The 18,045-nt window shown below is 41.8% G+C and overlaps 1 protein-coding gene across 1 annotated transcript; it reads left to right on the top strand.

Annotated features, from left to right (window-relative positions):
• The first annotated feature begins 16,512 nt into the window (after positions 1–16,512).
• LOC132870330 (uncharacterized protein K02A2.6-like) lies at positions 16,513–17,346 on the top strand. Its single transcript, XM_060903962.1, has one exon. It carries the CDS (start codon positions 16,513–16,515, stop codon positions 17,344–17,346), a length of 834 nt encoding a protein of 277 aa, XP_060759945.1.
• Positions 17,347–18,045: the final 699 nt, after the last annotated feature.

Here is an 18,045-nt window from a genome sequence, read left to right as displayed (position 1 = left end):
TGTAACTTTTCCAGCCTCTTATTGCCCCTGTCCCAACTTTTTTGAGATGTGTTGCTGTCATGAAATTTCAAATGAGCCAATATTTGGCATGAAATTTCAAAATGTCTCACTTTCGACATTTGATATGTTGTCTATGTTCTATTGTGAATACAATATCAGTTTTTGAGATTTGTAAATGATTGCATTCCGTTTTTATTTACAATTTGTACTTTGGCCCAACTTTTTTGGAATCGGGGTTGTAGACTAAACACTCAAACAATATAAACAGTATAAATACTCCTAGATAAGAACTACACACAGACTAAACACTCAGACAATACGAACAGTATAAACACTCTAGATATGAACTAGACATAGACTAAACGCTCATATATACATATGTGTATATATATACACACACACACACACACACACACACACATATTCAAATGTGTTTGATTAGATTAGATTAGATAAAACTTTATTGATCTCTTTGGGCGGGTTCCCTCAGGGAAATTAAGATTCCAGCAGCATCATTACAGAAAAACTTCTAGATAAAATAAATTAAGTATTTACATATACAAATGTAAAAGAATAAGATGTGGGGTTAGGGGTGGCACGGTGGTGTAGTGGTTAGCGCTGTTGCCTCACAGCAAGAAGGTCTGGGTTCGAGTCCCTTGGCTGGCGAGGGCCTTTCTGTGTGGAGTTTGCATGTTCTCCCCGTGTCCGCGTGGGTTTCCTCCGGGTGCTCCGGTTTCCCCCACAGTCCAAAGACATGCAGGTTAGGTTAACTGGTGACTCTAAATTGACCGTAGGTGTGAATGTGAGTGTGAATGGTTGTCTGTGTCTATGTGTCAGCCCTGTGATGACCTGGCGACTTGTCCAGGGTGTACCCCGCCTTTCACCCGTAGTCAGCTGGGATAGGCTCCAGCTCGCCCGCGACCCTGTAGGACAGGATAAAGCGGCTACAGATAATGAGATGAGATGAGATGTGGGGTTAGGGTAAGTGTGTGTGTGGGGAAGCAGGAAAGATATTGCACTTTATATTGCACATTGTCCAGTATTGCTTTTTGTCAGGCTAGGCTACTGCTCCTTCCCGTCCTCTGTCCTCCTGTTACCCCTCCTCCCCCCAGAGAGGAGCTGTACAGTCTGATGGCGTGAGGGACAAAGGAGTTTTTGAGTCTGTTCGTCCTGCACTTGGGAAGGAGCATTCTGTTACTGAACAGGCTCCTCTGGTTGCTGATGACGGTGTGCAGAGGGTGACTGGCATCGTCCATGATGTTCAATAGAGATCTTCCAGTCACATGACCGGAAAGTACACAACCGCTATCTTGTCGGTCAAAAACACCGCTGAATACTGCTGCACTCGTGTACAGAATGGATCAATTTCAACTGACGGACTACACGGCTCATTTTTCTAATGAACAGATAACTCGATATATGTCTAAAATAAATGATCTACAGATTAGTGACCCTTATGGCTTACCGGACGGAGTTTTCACAACCGGATTTTGAACTGCCAGCGGAATACCCGGACGTGTATAATTACCTCATTAACTTTCCCTCGCTGTTCAGTGGTGAAGCACTGCGTGCTTATAAATCTCTGGACAGTTTTCTTTACAGAAATTCAGGATTTGTCAGCGACTCAGATGTGGCATCTTGTAAACAAGAATCCTCATTGGATGGGTAAGTCACTTAAATATTGAGTATAGCACTGACCAGCCGATTATAGAATAGAATAAGGTAATTCCAGCTGTAATTCCAAATCATCCGTGTTGTTTACATGGATCTGGCGTTGGAGAGGTAGAGGCTTGGCAGTGGAGGTTTGAGTGGCTGTTTTCTGAGCTTAGTCAACAGGCCGGCTCTGCCTGCAGCCTCGCTTTTGCTTCCGCTCCCGGCACCGCCTCCTTCGCTTTGCTTCCGATAACAATCCACGGAGACCCCGCTGGTCTCACTATCTCATCCGGAATGTTATTTATTTATTTTTTTTCTCGTCCGGAATGTTGTGCATGCGATGGAAATCGCTACAAACCGTCATTTTCTGCTGGAAACCAATGTCCAGTAAGTCCATACGGTTGTAGTGGATATTGAAGTCCGGTACAGACGAACAACACGCAAAAATACACACAAAACACATAAAAAACGTGCACAGGTAGGGAGAGCTTGTAGCCGCAGCCGTTGTAGTAGAATTGTATATAGTAGGGTTTTCCAGAAGAAAAGGTAGAAGTAAAAGCAGAAGTAGAACCAGAAGTAGAAGTAGAAGGCGGAATATGGCGTTTGACCGACAAGATGGCGTCTGTCACAATCTGGATCGGCTGTGACGTCACATGCAAGTGCTCCATAGTTTGTCCATAGGCCTCTTCTCTGCCACCGTCACTAGAGAGTCCAGCTTCATGCCGACCACAGAGCCGGCCCGCCTGATCAGTTTGTCCAGCCTGGATGTGTCCTCCTTGGATGTGCTGCCCCCCCCAGCACACCACGGTGTAAAACAGGACACTGGCGACCACAGACTGATGGAACATCCACAGGAGTTTCCTGCAGATGTTAAAGGACCGCAGCCTCCTAAGGAAGTGCAGCCTGCTCTGTCCCTTCCTGTAAGTTTGTTATTAAATTCCTGATCTTGATTGGTTTGAAGGTGTTGATCCGTGCACTTGTTTTAATTTGATAATCTGATCATCATGTGCATTTAATAATGGATTAAAACGTCTAATCATTGATGCTTAAGTTTTCTTTCAGGAGCATCGACTGTAAAAAATAACAGACAAAGCCTCTGTGACGTCACTCGAAGGCTTTCTGAAGAGCGGGTTTGAAGCACTGATGACAGAAAACATGTGGCGCTCAGTGTCTGAAACACACTGGAGAGGCGAGTGAAGCCATCTGACCGCCATATTACCACTCACACCGCGTGTATTTGGTTTGTGTTAAAGCGTCGTATAATAAGTACAAAATTTGCCCCAGTAAAAGTATTTCCTGACTTTTTTCCCTTTCATTCCCTCCTAATTTTCTCCACTTTACCCCCATTCCTTACATCTCTTTACAGCACTCCCTTCACTGTTATTGTTTTTCCTTTCCCAGTTCAGTCTCATCATTTTTTTTTTTGAACAGCTCTTTTACTACTAGAGCGGCGGCTACAATTATCAACACCTTAACAATCTTTTGGCCGTTGCAAAAGTAGAAAAGACGGTGGTGTAGTGGTTAGCACTGTCGCCTCACAGCAAGAAGGTTCTGGGTTCAAACCCAGCGGTCGGCGAGGGCCTTTCTGTGTGGAGTTTACATGGTCTGTGTGGGTTTGCTCCGGTTTCCTCCACAGTCCAAAGACATGCAGTTAGGTTAACCTTGGGCTGAAGTGCCCTTGAGCGAGGTACCGAACCCCTGACTGCTCCCCGGGCGCTGTAGTGTGGCTGCCCACTGTTCTGGGTGTGTGTTCACTGCTTCAGATGGGTTAAATGCAGAGGATGAATTTCACTGTGCTTGAAGTGTGCATGTGACAAATAAAGGTTTCTTCTTCTTCTTTCAATATATAAATTGTGCATGGATAATTATTCAAACTTCCACTGGAAAAAAATGAGTTGATTACTTAGCGTATCAGATCATGTGACACCGTTCCACAATTATTGACACCTTTGTCCACAGTTATCAACACCCAGGTGATTCCATCCATCCATTATCTGTAGCCGCTTATCCTGTGCAGGGTCGCAGGCGAGCTGGAGTCTATCCCAGCTGACTATGGGTGAGAGGCGGGGTACACCCTGGACAAGTCGCCAGGTCATCACAGGGCTGACAGACAGAGACACACAACCATTCACACTCGGGTCATTCCACGTCAATTCAACCAGGGCCCTGTAAAATCTCTGGACTTGGAACTAACTGCTGAGGATTTATCCTTGGCCATTTCCAGCATGAAGGGAGGAAAAAGTCCTGGACCTGATGGAATTCCCATTGAAATATATAAAATATTTAAGGATAAACTAATAACTCCCCTATTAGATATGTATAATGAATCTTTCAATAGCGGTTCCCTCCCCCCATCTCTTAACATGGCAGAGATCTCACTCTTATTAAAACCAGGAAAACCACCTGCCCTGTGTACATCATACAGACCGATCTCACTTCTTAACAACGATCTTAAAATCCTTTGTAAAGTGTTGGCTAGACGGCTTGAAACACTCTTGCCACAGATGGTACACCCTGACCAGAACGGTTTTGTTCAAGGAAGACAAGGTTTTCATAATATTCGAAGAGTGCTTAATATACTCTTTGAAAAATCTGGTTGTAATGACACTGCCATTTTGTCTTTAGATGCCGAGAAGGCTTTTGGTAGAGTGGAGTTGCAGTACCTATTTGAAGTTTTGCAAAGATTTGGTATCCAGGGGAAATTTCTTAGTTGGATTAAACTAATCTATGCTGATCCACAGGCCATGGTCTTAACCAATGGACTGACTTCCCAGCCTTTCCATCTGCTACGGGGTACAAGACAAGGCTGCCCTTTATCTCCATTACTATTTGCCCTGGCTATTGAACCACTGGCTATGGCTATTCGTAAAGATCCTAATTTAGAGGGCATAAAGATCGGAGATGTAGAACATCGTATAGCACTTTACGCAGATGACATTCTTTTATTTTGTTCTAATTTGAAATATACTTTACCCGTTCTTTTAGATCTGATTAGGCTATTTGGTACTTTTGCAGGTTATAAGATTGATGATACTAAATCAGCGATTATGTTTATGAATGAAAATGAGGCACAAAACCCTCCAATACACAGCCCTTTTCTGATTTCTCCAAAAGCCTTCACCTATCTGGGCATTAAGATTTCTCCATGTGTTGATAAGATTGTTCCCAACAACTACAATCCCATGGTGGATAAGGTCACTCAGCTTGTGAACAGATGGACAAAATTCCCTATCTCTATGATTGGAAGAGTGAATGTTCTTAAGATGTCAATATTACCTAAGTTTTTATATCTCTTTCAATCAATTCCACTTGCACCACCGTCATCCTTTTTTTCTTCACTCCGAAAGCTTTTTTCTAACTTCATATGGAACAATAGGCGTCCCAGGCTCAGGCTATCACTTTTGTATCTACCATATGATAGAGGTGGACTACAGCTCCCAAACCTTGAGTGGTATTACTGGGCAGCTCAAATCAGAGCAGGGATGTTTTATTTTGAAAAAAATAATCCTCCATCCTGGATTTCGGTAGAATTGCATCAAATCAATATCTCCCCAAACTTATATTTATATTCTGCCAGTAAGAACATACTAACTAGTAAGACAAAAAATCCTTTCCTCAAAAATACTATTTCAGTCTGGTTTAAAGTTTGTGCACATTTAGCTGAGCTTCCACACACACTATCTCAGTTTTCTCCCATTTATGGCAATAATGCCTTTCAACCTGGTAGATCTGACTCAGGATTTAAATTCTGGGCATCTCAGGGTATAGCTAAGGTTGCTGACCTATACAATGACAGGTCTGTTTTTATGTCATTTGAAGAACTTAAGTCTAAGTACACAATCCCTTCTAAACATTTCTTTAAATATTTGCAATTGAGAAGCTTTATCCTGAGCAGCCAAGGTTACAGCTTACAACTGCCCCCTCTTTCTACTTTAGAAAAATTCATTCTCAATTTCTTACACTCCAAAGGACAGGTCTCTATATTGTATAACCTCCTAGAATCATCACATAACATCCTTCAAGCTTGGAAGACAGACTTGCAGGAGAATATCACAGAGGAAGAGTGGTCTGAAGCATATATTTTAGCCCAGTCACAAACCATAAATACAAACTCTAAATTACTTCAATACAAATGGTTGAATAGACTATACATTACTCCAGCCAAGCTACGCCGATTTAATCCCAACATTCCAGACACTTGTTTTAAATGTAAACATGACAAAGGGTCTTTATTTCACTGTATGTGGGAGTGTCTACAAACCTTATCATTTTGGAAGAAAGTGATAGAGGTTGTTAGTCAGATAATTGAGGAAGAGGTGCCCCTTAAACCAAAACTATGCCTACTGCACATCTATCCAGAAGACTTCACCCCCTCTAATAATGTACAACACTTGCTGAATATTTGTTTTTTGGAGGCTAAACGCTGTCTGGCAAAGGCATGGAAAACAGAAGTGTCCTGTGTTTTAGCGCATTGGTTGAAAGGAATGTGCTTTTATTTTGCTTTGGAGAGAATAAGTTATACTACAAAAGGCAAGCTGGACAAGTTTTGGAAGATCTGGGACATATTTTGTGACTTTCTTGAAAATAATAATATTGAAGTAGAGGGCTGGGAAACTGTTGGAATTTGAAATGAGCCCCCCCCCCCCATATATATATATATATATATATATATATATTTTTTTAAATTATTATTATTATGTATAGGGCGGCACGGTGGTGCAGTGGTTAGCGCTGTCGCCTCACAGCAAGAAGGTCCGGGTTCGAGCCCCGTGGCCGGCGAGGGCCTTTCTGTGTGGAGTTTGCATGTTCTCCCCGTGTCCGCGTGGGTTTCCTCCGGGTGCTCCGGTTTCCCCCACAGTCCAAAGACATGCAGGTTAGGTTAACTGGTGACTCTAAATTGACCGTAGGTGTGAATGTGAGTGTGAATGGTTGTTTGTGTCTATGTGTCAGCCCTGTGATGACCTGGCGACTTGTCCAGGGTGAACCCCGCCTTTCGCCCGCAGTCAGCTGGGATAGGCTCCAGCTTGCCTGCGACCCTGTAGAACAGGATAAAGCGGCTAGAGATAATGTGATGTGTGATGTGATATATATATATTTTTTTTAATTATTATTATTATGTATAGGGCGGCACGGTGGTGCAGTGGTTAGCGCTGTCGCCTCACAGCAAGAAGGTCCTGGGTTCGAGCCCCGTGGCCGGCGAGGGCCTTTCTGTGTGGAGTTTGCATGTTCTCCCCGTGTCCGCGTGGGTTTCCTCCGGGTGCTCCGGTTTCCCCCACAGTCCAAAGACATGCAGGTTAGGTTAACTGGTGACTCTAAATTGAGCGTAGGTGTGAATGTGAGTGTGAATGGTTGTCTATGTGTCAGCCCTGTGATGACCTGGCGACTTGTCCAGGGTGAACCCCGCCTTTCACCCGTAGTCAGCTGGGATAGGCTCCAGCTTGCCTGCGACCCTATAGAAGGATAAAGCGGCTACAGATAATGAGATGAGATGAGATTATTATGTATGTATTATGTATGTATGTGTATGTATATATGTGTGTATATATATATATATATATATATATATATATATATAAAAATTTTAAATGTATGTATTTCTCCCCTTCTCAAAGAGCCCATAACCTTTACAGCACTTCATTGATTGTTTTTGTCTGTGTGTATTGGATTGAGGCTTAGACATGTGTCTTAGAACATACATGTGGGTTGTTTTTGGACCACATAATGTGGTCTTACTGTCTTCAACTTTCTAGATAATTTCAGTTTGTGCCTTGGGATTGGGGTTGTTGTGTGTTTGTATAAAAGAACAAAATTTTAATCAAGAAATGTTTAAAAAAAAAATTCAACCGGGGCCCGCGGTCTCAAAAAATTCTGAAAAAATCACCAGATGTTACCTAGGAGGAACACTACATTTATTTGAATGTAAGATGTATACTTTACATGTTACAGCCAGTTTTACTGGGGGGGGGGGGGGGGGGGGGGGGGTGTCAATTTTGTTCAGAATCTTTTTTTTTTTGTCAAAGTTCACAAGCCCATAGCTCAAGAACTAAACCATGTAGGAGGCTCAAATTTTGCATGCTGGTACATAAATAGGACTAGTATGTAGCAAAACTGTCATTTTAGGCCTGTGCAGGGGTGGAGGTATCCTTTTCAATTTCAATGATTCAGTGATTTTATTGATCAATATTGAGAGTAACCACAGGTGCCTCTAAAATCACTGAATCATTGAAATTGAAAAGGATGCCTCCACCCCTGCACAGGCACTCTCAGGTGATCACGTCAGGGCAACATTGGCCTTTGGTTATTTACTCTTTACATTAATGTTATAGAAAACATATTGCTCTCAATGGTGCATTTTGCCCATGTTCAGGGTGGAAAATAAAAAAGAAAGATTCGAGTAAGACAAGCCAAATTGGTGTTTGTAAAAAGAAGGGTTCATGGAGAATAAAGAAAAAAATATTTAAAAAATCTGCGCACATTCCCACAAGGTGTTACGGTGCTCTGAAAATGACATCCAAAATGATTTTCAGACTTGTGAGGTCTTCTGTTCAAACACTGATAGAGTTTCCTTTCTGTTTATTGCTTTTTTTGAGAGTGTTTCTACTTCTCAATAAGGGAAAAAAATCAAGAGCCTATGTTGGGTAAAAATATGTCTTCTGAAGGCCTAAACAGAGCACAGCCAAAAACTCCAATAAAATTTTGATCATCTTTGAGGGAGTGCTATGACCATGCAGGATCATCCAGACCCAAAATGACAGTTTTGCTACATACTAGTCCTATTTACGTACCAGCATGCAAAATTTGAGCCTCCTACATGGTTTAGTTCTTGAGCTATGGGCTTGTGAACTTTGACAAAAAAAAAAAAAAAGAGTCTGAACAAAATTGACCCCCCAGTAAAACTAGCTGTAACATGGAAAGTATACAGCTTACATTCAAATAAATTTACAGTGTTTCTCCTCGGTAACATGGGCACATCTGGTGATTTTTTTCAGAATTTTTTGAGACCTAAGTGCGCGGGCCCCGGTTGAATTGATGTGGAATGACCCACTCACATTCACACCTACGGTCAATTTAGAGTCACCAGTTAACCTAACCTGCATGTCTTTGGACTGTGGGGGAAACCGGAGCACCCGGAGGAAACCCACGCAGACACGGGGAGAACATGCAAACTCCGCACAGAAAGGCCCTCGCCGGCCACGGGGCTCGAACCCGGACCTTCTTGCTGTGAGGCGACAGCGCTAACCACTACACCACCGTGCCGCCCCATCCAGATGATTATTTATAAAAAAAAAATGTGGTATTAAGTTAACAAAACATAGTTTTTATTTAAAATTTGTTTTACATAGACTAATATTTAGTCCAAAATATCTTTTATATAAATACATCGATGTCGGAGCTTACGTAAATGAGGAAGTAATTCTAATGTTTGTAAACAAATGAACTGATAATGTTTAACCTGCGTCAGAAAATCTTTTTGTTCCACTTTCTACCCGCTTTCTACGTATTTTCGTAGATCACATTTTGTTAATCATTCGTTGTTGTTTGTATTAATTTCTAGTTTTGTCGTTTACCAATAAATATCAACAGGAAATCGACACTGTAACCACATGAACATCCAGGTCAAAGGTCGCATGTCATTCCTCAAACCAAAATATAAAATGTCTACTGATATTATAATATGTGGTAGATATTTACAACAAACTGCATCAAAATGTTTTCTGAATGGAATAGAAAAATCCGAATATTTCAAGCATGTAATTTTTTAGATGTCAGGAATTTAATTCTAGTCTAATTCTATTTATTATGGCCCGAGCACTGTTCGGTGAAAGACCCTATTGTTTTTCGAAGGATTATTATTATTATTATTATTATTATTCTGCCATGTTTGGCCTTATTTGAGGCATTTCCCATGCACAAAAACTCATAAATTTGATACACACATCAGTCATTGTCATCGCTACTCAGCCACAGACTTACTCAGCGCCAGTGTTGCCAGATACTGCTGACGTTTTCCAGCCCAAAATATGTTTAAAACCCGCCAAAATGCACTTAAAACCTCCCAATTAGGCGGGAAACCGCCAATCTGGCAACACTGCTCAGCGCCCCTTTTTCCATTTCCCATTGAAATGAATGGGTAGAGCTTTGGAATGATGTCATAAGGCCATTTGGAGTGAAATTACACATGGTCATATTTAACGTACTCCTCCTAGACGGTTCATCAAATTCATGTCAAACTTGGCAAACATGATGCCAAGATATTGCTGAAGCTGAATTGCTAAGGGATTTTTGATATGTTGTAATATGTTGAAATAATATAACATATAATATGCCAAGATATTGCTGAATGTTGAACTTGATATCTTGTAATATGATTCTGATTCTGATGCATTGGTTCGTTTGCATGTGTGAACGCGGACCACACGCAGTCTGTATGCTACAATGTAACAATTTTACTGCCTGGTGCAGACCAAATAATCGAACACACACACACACACAATAATAGAATAATAGTGACCTTCTATCATTGTGCATTTTGTTGCAGACAAAATGCACAATGATTTTTGATATATTGTAATATGTTGAAATATTATAACATATAATATGCCAAGATATTACTGAATGTTGAATTGGATATCTGTAGGATATTGCTGAATGTTGAACTCGATATCTTGTAATATGACTCTGATTCTGATTCTGATTCTCTTTAGCCGTTATGGGCCTGTCTGATGAATATATGACGTGACTGTTTTGTTGGGTGGCGGGATGTCCTGGGTTGCGGAATCACACGTGCGAGGGCCCATCAAGGCCGCTAGCGGCTTTAATTACAATTGGATTCCAAATACTCTATAAACATTCCATTCTGTTATGAATCAGAAAAAAATTATAAATCACAACACTTTTTTATTTTTTAAAAGTATTTCATCTACTTCAACAATGTTACACACAGATCGATCCATAACAGTTGTAAATGTCCCTTAATTCCACAGGGTGTCAATAATGGTGGACACCGGTGAACGTGATCACTATTATCGACACCTCACGTGACTTCTCAAACGCACGTTTAGATACAAAATGGCGTCTGTCAAATGAAAGAGTGAGAAACAAAGTAGGTTTCGACGAGGAGATCATGAAATATCAGTGAATTTGATCAGTAAAAACATGTCCATGATCTTTCCACCATGCTTACCTGCGATGATAACGTCCGGGTTTTCCGAAAAATTGCTGATCGTGCTAAAAAAAAAAAAATCCATCTCAGGTAATGAGCTGTGTTATCAGACGACAAGATCGGGGGGGGGGGGGGGGGGGGGGTCTTCTGGTTGATTAATTAACCAATAATAACTGTTGGAACTGAAACTCACCTTTATAATATTGTTTATTGGTAAATCTGAAAAGGTGTCGATAATTATAGACTGTCGATAATTGTAGCCGCCACTCTATAATTATTTTTACGGAGATTCCTTCAGTTTTTCTCTTATACAGTGTATATTTCTCTTTTGTATATTTCTTCTTCCTTTCTCTTTAGGACAGTTGTTGAAACAGGATTATTTTCTCATGTTATTTGCCTTTTTCACTTCATTCTCTCAGTGTCATGTCTTAACGGTGTTTATTTTTTTCGTGGTGCAGTGTTCATCAAATCCTGCGCTCTGATTGGCTGGCGAGCAGGTCCGTCTCCTATGGTACGGACCCCAGTTATGGACCTCTGGTGACTCACTCGTTCACAACAACAACAAACATAGTAGCATTTTTTTGTCAACATTTATCTTTTTTTTATAAGATTATCAAAAATCTGAAAATTTTTGCCAGCATTTCTTAGGAGAATCGCATTAATTTTACAGCATTGATAGCGATAATGACAGTGTTCACAGCGAAAGTGAGTTTTACTCCCCTGAGGAAGAAGAAATAAAATTAAACATTTCAGGAGAAAGCTAAAAACCTGTAACTTGCTAACGCCGAGCAAAAACATGGCTGAATCCTGAATGACTCAATTTTGTATAAATAGGGGACTACATAAGCGGCAAAATGTAGTTTTTTCCTGCCATGGAAGTGCACTTGTATACCGAGGAGGAAGCCATTTGCATTACAGCCGTGAATGGGGATTCAAAATGGCGGCTCGGCTCGGTTTTCCCTTTCGGGCGCTCTCGTTTTCTGTTAGAATTTGGCAAAGAAAAAAATAAATATATTATTTACCAGCTTAAGGTCGGTCTGTATGGTGAAATACCGTGACCTTGGCCCTGAATACTGACCTTGGCCCAGAGGGCCTCGCTCAGTACTTTCAAGACCTCGGTCACGGTATTTCACCATACGGACCGACCTTAAGCTGGTAAATAACATATATTTATTGGTCACATAATTCATATCACACATGAATTGATCCTCATGGAGTTCAGTAACAGATTATTCCTCAGAGCTCAGACTAATATCTCACAGCTCATTTTCTTTAACACACGTTGGTTTTATATACTACTGAATTGTTATATCGATCTTATTTTTGTCTGATATAGGTATAAATAGATATTTTGCCTGATGTTATTTAGGTTTTCTTGAAATTCATGTAAAAAATTATTAATGTTTTGGAAATATTATAACGTATGGAAATATTTTCTAATAAATGAAGTATTAGAATAATGTATTGTTTTGTTATAATTATGCAGTAAATTGTAATTAATTTAGGACTTGTTTAATTTTATTATTGGATGATTATACGCAATTTATAACTATAGCGACGGATTGGTATCAGTCTGTTTGTAGATATTTATTCTGTAATATCTCCATATAACTCTCTGTTCCATCTGTTATTCACATGATTAGTTTAATTTCATTTTTCATTCTGTGCAGTAGAATGGATTTGTTTTTATTTTTTTTTTATTGCTGATCTGGAACAGTGAGGGTTCACAGCCTCTGGGCAACAGGAAATGACGTCACTGTTGTGGACCCACACGCTGTCTCCATCTCTGTGGAAACCAGAACTGTTCTGTCATGTACACTTTGTTTTCTTCTCTGTTATGCATGGATTGTCTATGGATTTTCTATTTGGTTGAATTATTATTATTATTATTATTATTATTATTATAAAATATGCAGTAATCTTCCTGAATGTATCCATGATGATAAAATGTATTGAATACTGTACATTATGATTAAAACACAAACACCCCACAAAAATCAACCATTCACACACACACACACACGTGTATAAATAGCATGTCCAGTTTGTGTTTTTTCTCTCAACAATGAGATGAAGAACATGCCCAGTTTTGTGTCGCTTCCTAGGCAGAGATATGACCGGACTGATCTGATGTGTGGGTAATATAGCGGTCAGATGGCTTCACTCTGACCGGCCAATGAGCTCTCCAGATATTTTACGTAGAGATCAGTGATTTGAAGCTCAAATTAATAGACTACGGGTTGAGGGGGTCCAGCCAAGATGGCACTCTGAGCGCACTCATTTTGTTGAGCTCTGCAAACTGAACTGTTTTCTACATTGGTGAACAAAGTGACTTTCTGCAGCTAGTCTGGTACCACCTCTATCCGACTATCATTGGTTAACCTCTGCTTATCAAAATGAAAGCTTGAGAGAAAAGGAAGAATGATGCCAGAAAATCGCTAAGTAGCTGTAGTGCTAACTCTACTAGCAAAGCTGCTCACAAAGTTGCTACTACAATTCCCGCCGGGCAAGCTGATGCTAAAAGTGTGCTCATCGACAATGTGCACGACTATCTCGACTCAGACTCCGATGTAGTGAAGGTTTCACTGATGGAGGAAGAGTTTCCACCTCTTCCCATTACTCTGTCCAAGTCTCCCGCATCCAAACAGAGACAAGCTGATGACATGGAGACGACCGCCGCAATCCTCTCTCAGCTGATAAACAGGTCAGATGCCTTGGAAATGATGGTCAGTGGCAACTCCAGTGACTGCTGAAGTGAAAGTAGCAGTTACAGAAAATGCCAGGCAGATCGCTGGTGGTAAAGAATCATTTGATGCTGTTTGTGCTGAAATGAAAACCCTGAAAAGAGAGGTGACCGCTGCGAGTTGCTGATGGAGGTACGTAAAGTAAGTTCTGACACAACTGAGAAACGGATTTCTCATCTAGAAAGTTACTCCTGTCGCTGGAATCTTGAACTCTACGGGTTGGAGGAGAAGGATAAGCAGGATGTGCATCAGGGGTGCCAAGTTCTGCTTCCAGAGGCCAAAGCTAAGCTTCCAGATGTCAGACACTGTGCACTGCCTCGGCCCCAGGAAACCTAACAGCAATCAACCCAGAGGCATCATCATGAACTTCACCTCCAGGATCTACAGCAATGCTGTCTGGTGTTCTGCAAAAAAACTCCAGCTTCCTGAAGAGTAAGAACCTAAAACTAGTGAAGGACAGAGAGAGATGGAAGAGACTGTGGCCCACTGTGGAACAGGAGCGGAAGGACAGCAAGCCGGCCTTTTTTGGTGGTGGTCGAGCTTTTGTAGATGGAAAAGAAACGTTCCCACCTTGAGACGCTGTTGGTGAACCGTCTTTAGCACACAGTTTACAGTTTGGAAGGCATAAACATCAATCTTAAGCTCCAAACAAATTCCTTTGTTCTCTGCTTCTGAGATCAAAGGTGAGCGGCGGCCATCTTAACTTCAAGGCTCTATCCAACTCTATCAAACTAAGGGTCCTTTTCAAAATAAAAGAACTAGGGGGTAAGGGAGCTCCTGTAGCACATATTACAATTTGACTTTAAACTCAAAAATGGCTCTTACAGTACATAATGTCTCTCTTCTTTCATACAGTAGTGTAGTCTAAACCAGTGATGTAATGCTTCATCACCCATTAATGTTACCCTGTCATATATAGATAACTTAGCTTTGTCAATCACATCATCATCTAATCACAGAGCTACAACACACTCTTGAATGTGAATATATACTCATTTTTGTCCTACAATAAACTGAAAAACATCTTTGTGTAGCTGTGTCTGTATCAGTCACTGTTTGCTCCTGGATCTGTGAGGCAGAATCTCTTAGGTGGCAGACGTCTACATTCCTAGATCATACTTTGTCAATATCACCTCCTTTGGTAGAGACAGATCAAAACCTAACAACAGCCAATGTGAATGTTTGCATTTCTTGATACCAGATTGTGGTGTGCGGCACGGTGGTGTAGTGGTTAGCGCTGTCGCCTCACAGCAAGAAGGTCCGGGTTCGAGCCCCGTGGCCGGCGAGGGCCTTTCTGTGCGGAGTTTGCATGTTCTCCCCGTGTCCGCGTGGGTTTCCTCCGGGTGCTCCGGTTTCCCCCACAGTCCAAAGACATGCAGGTTAGGTTAACTGGTGACTCTAAATTGAGCGTAGGTGTGAATGTGAGTGTGAATGGTTGTCTGTGTCTATGTGTCAGCCCTGTGATGACCTGGCGACTTGTCCAGGGTGTACCCCGCCTTTCGCCCGTAGTCAGCTGGGATAGGCTCCAGCTTGCCTGCGACCCTGTAGAACAGGATAAAGCGGCTAGAGATAATGAGATGAGAATGAGATTGTGGTGTATTAAACTTTTGAGTTTTGCATTTTGGTAACTTGGTTGTGCCGTAGTCATCTCAGCCTAATTAGGGAATATCTGTAGTCTGTTCCTGTTTGAGCCAAGTAAAGAGCAAACGAGCTGCAAGAGTGACTGTCTACTGTGTGTTATTTAGTGAAATACACCACAGAAAAATTGGTGACGAGGATATAATGTCTTAAAGTCCAAAAGAATGGCTTTGTTAATAGGGACCATAGGGGAAGTCATTCCAAAGATGGAGTCGTGGTCGGCGTATGTGGAACATTTGTAGCAGTTCTCAGTTAACGACACTGGTGAGGACAAGAAAGTAGCCACATTGCTAAGTGTAATGGGAGCAACAACTTATGGACTATTGAGGAATTTAGTTCAACCAGCTAAGCCAAAGAATAAGTCTTACAATGACATCGTGGGTGTACTGACAAATCATTTTGAACCTAAGCCATTGCTAATAGTGGAAAGATTCCGTTTTAACCACTGCAATCAAAAGGCTGATGAGACTGTGACTAGCTATGCAACTGAGCTAAAGCAGTGTGCAGTACATTGTCAGTTTGGGACTACGTTGGACGAGGCGCTGTGGGATCGTTTCGCGAGTGGAATCCGCAATGAGGCATGCCAGCAACAATTGCTGGTGGAGGTGAACCTAACTTTTGCATAGGCGTTTGAGATTGCGTTGAACATGGAGACTGCAGAGAGGGATGCACTACAGCTCCGGAAGCAGGATTCGTGCATGGAGGCCATGCACAAAGTGGAGGCGTGGTCCTCCAACTCAACAGGGAGAAAGTGCTACTGATGCAATGGTAAAACCACAGCCCAGAGGTATGCCATTTCAAGGATTTAAAATGTCACAGTTGTGGGAAAACGGGACACATTAAAGAGGAAGATATAAAGAGCTTGCAAAAGAAAAGTAACCGCTGTTCAAAAAACAAAAGACGTTATGAGCATTCTGAAAGAAACACAAAATATGTGGAGGCAGAAGAGACTGAATTTCCAATGTTTACACTAGCAAGTGACCAAGACTGCAAACAAGCATTCAAAATGAATTTTATGGTGGATGACAGAGAAATTGAAATGGAAATCGACACTGGGGCTGCTGTATCATTTCAGAAAAACTATTTCAGGTGAAGTTCCCAGAACAGCCACTAGAAGCCAATAGTGTCAAGCTAAAGACTTACACAGGAGAAGTAATGCCTGTGCTAGGGCAGTTTGAAGCCACAGTTAGCTACAAACAGCAAAGAGAACAGCTACCTGTGATTGTAGTGAGCGGTGCTAGCCCAGCATTGTGTGGTAGGAACTGGTTACAAAAGCTGATTTTGGATTGGAAAGAAATAAAACATGTTAGTGAGATGCAGCAACTGAAATCAATAGAGGAAGTCCTGGAATTACACTCAGAAATGTTTAAGGATGAACTGAGCACGCTACATGGCATCATGGCCAAAATTCTCGTAAACCCAGAAGTCAACCCAAAGTTTTGCAAGAGCCGCCCACTACCATTTGCCATGAAGTCAAGGGTGGATGCTGAATTAGACCGACTGAAGAAAGCAGGCACAATCTCGCCCGTTAAACACAGCGAGTGGGCTGCTCCGGTGGTATCGGTTATAAAGAGAGACAATACAATTTGCTTGTGTGGAGATTACAAATTAATTGTCAATCAAGCTGCCACTACAGAGACCTACCCCCTGCCTTGGATTGAGGAGCTGATGGCAACGCTGAGTGGCGGGACAGTGTTCTCAAAGATTGACCTTGCCTCAGCGTACCAGCAGGTCCCTCTAGATGATGAGTCGAAGAAGCTACTGACCATCAACACACATCGAGGTGTATTCCTGTACAATAGACTAGCCTTTGGGGTTAGCTCCACCACCTCCATATTCCAACAGATTATGGAAAACCTCATGAAAGATCTGGATGTAGTTGTTTATTTAGATGACTTGTTGATCACAGGAAAAACTGAACAAGATCATGTGCAGAAGCTGCAGAAGGTGTTACAGAGACTCCAGGAGAGTGGCTTGAGAGTCAAGAAATCCAAATGCAAGTTTGGGAAAAAGCAAATTGAATATTTGGGGCATGTGTTGAACAACCATGGTATTTATCCATCTCCAGACAAGTTAAAGGCAATCAAAAACACACCAGTGCCTTCATGTGTGAAAGAGCTGAGAGTGTTTTTGGGGTTAATGAATTAATATGGGTGATTCATGCCAAAACAAAGCACTGTGCTAGCTCCACTCTATAGGCTATTAAAAGACTAGGTAGAATGGGAGTGGAAGAAATCAGAGCAGAAGGCCTTTGACAAGTGCAAGGAGTTGCTAATGAGTGACAAGATTCTTGTGCACTATGATTTGAATCTACCCCTCACTCTGGCTTGCGATTCGTCAGCCTATAGCATAGGTGCTGTCATTCAACACAAAATGCCATCAGGAGAAAAGTGCCCCATTGCTTATGCGTCACGGACACTGCCCCCTGCTGAAAAAAAAATTCTCAAATTGAGAAGGAAGGACTGTCATTGATTTTTGGAGTAAAAAAGTTCCACCAGTATTTATGGGGAAGGAAATTCAAACTAGTGACTGATCATAAACCTTTGCTGACTCTTTTTGGAAAGCAGAAAAGCCTACCCACCATGGCTACAGCTCGAATTCAAAGGTGGGCAATTATACTGTCTACTTATGATTATGCCATTGACTACTGTGCCTGGGGCGGCACGGTGGTGTAGTGGTTAGCGCTGTCGCCTCACAGCAAGAAGGTCCGGGTTCGAGCCCCGTGGCCGGCGAGGGCCTTTCTGTGCGGAGTTTGCATGTTCTCCCCGTGTCCACGTGGGTTTCCTCCGGGTGCTCCGGTTTCCCCCACAGTCCAAAGACATGCAGGTTAGGTTAACTGGTGACTCT

The sequence above is a fragment of the Neoarius graeffei genome, chromosome 22 (genome assembly GCF_027579695.1).
Source record: "Neoarius graeffei isolate fNeoGra1 chromosome 22, fNeoGra1.pri, whole genome shotgun sequence".
NCBI lineage: Eukaryota > Metazoa > Chordata > Actinopteri > Siluriformes > Ariidae > Neoarius > Neoarius graeffei.
Note: the sequence above shows the minus strand (reverse complement) of the source record. Positions and strands in the feature narration are given on the sequence as shown.

Excerpts from the sequence above, each read along its gene's own strand:
- LOC132870330 (XM_060903962.1), top strand. The coding sequence starts at position 16,513 with ATGCAGCAACTGAAATCAATAGAGGAAGTCCTGGAATTACACTCAGAA.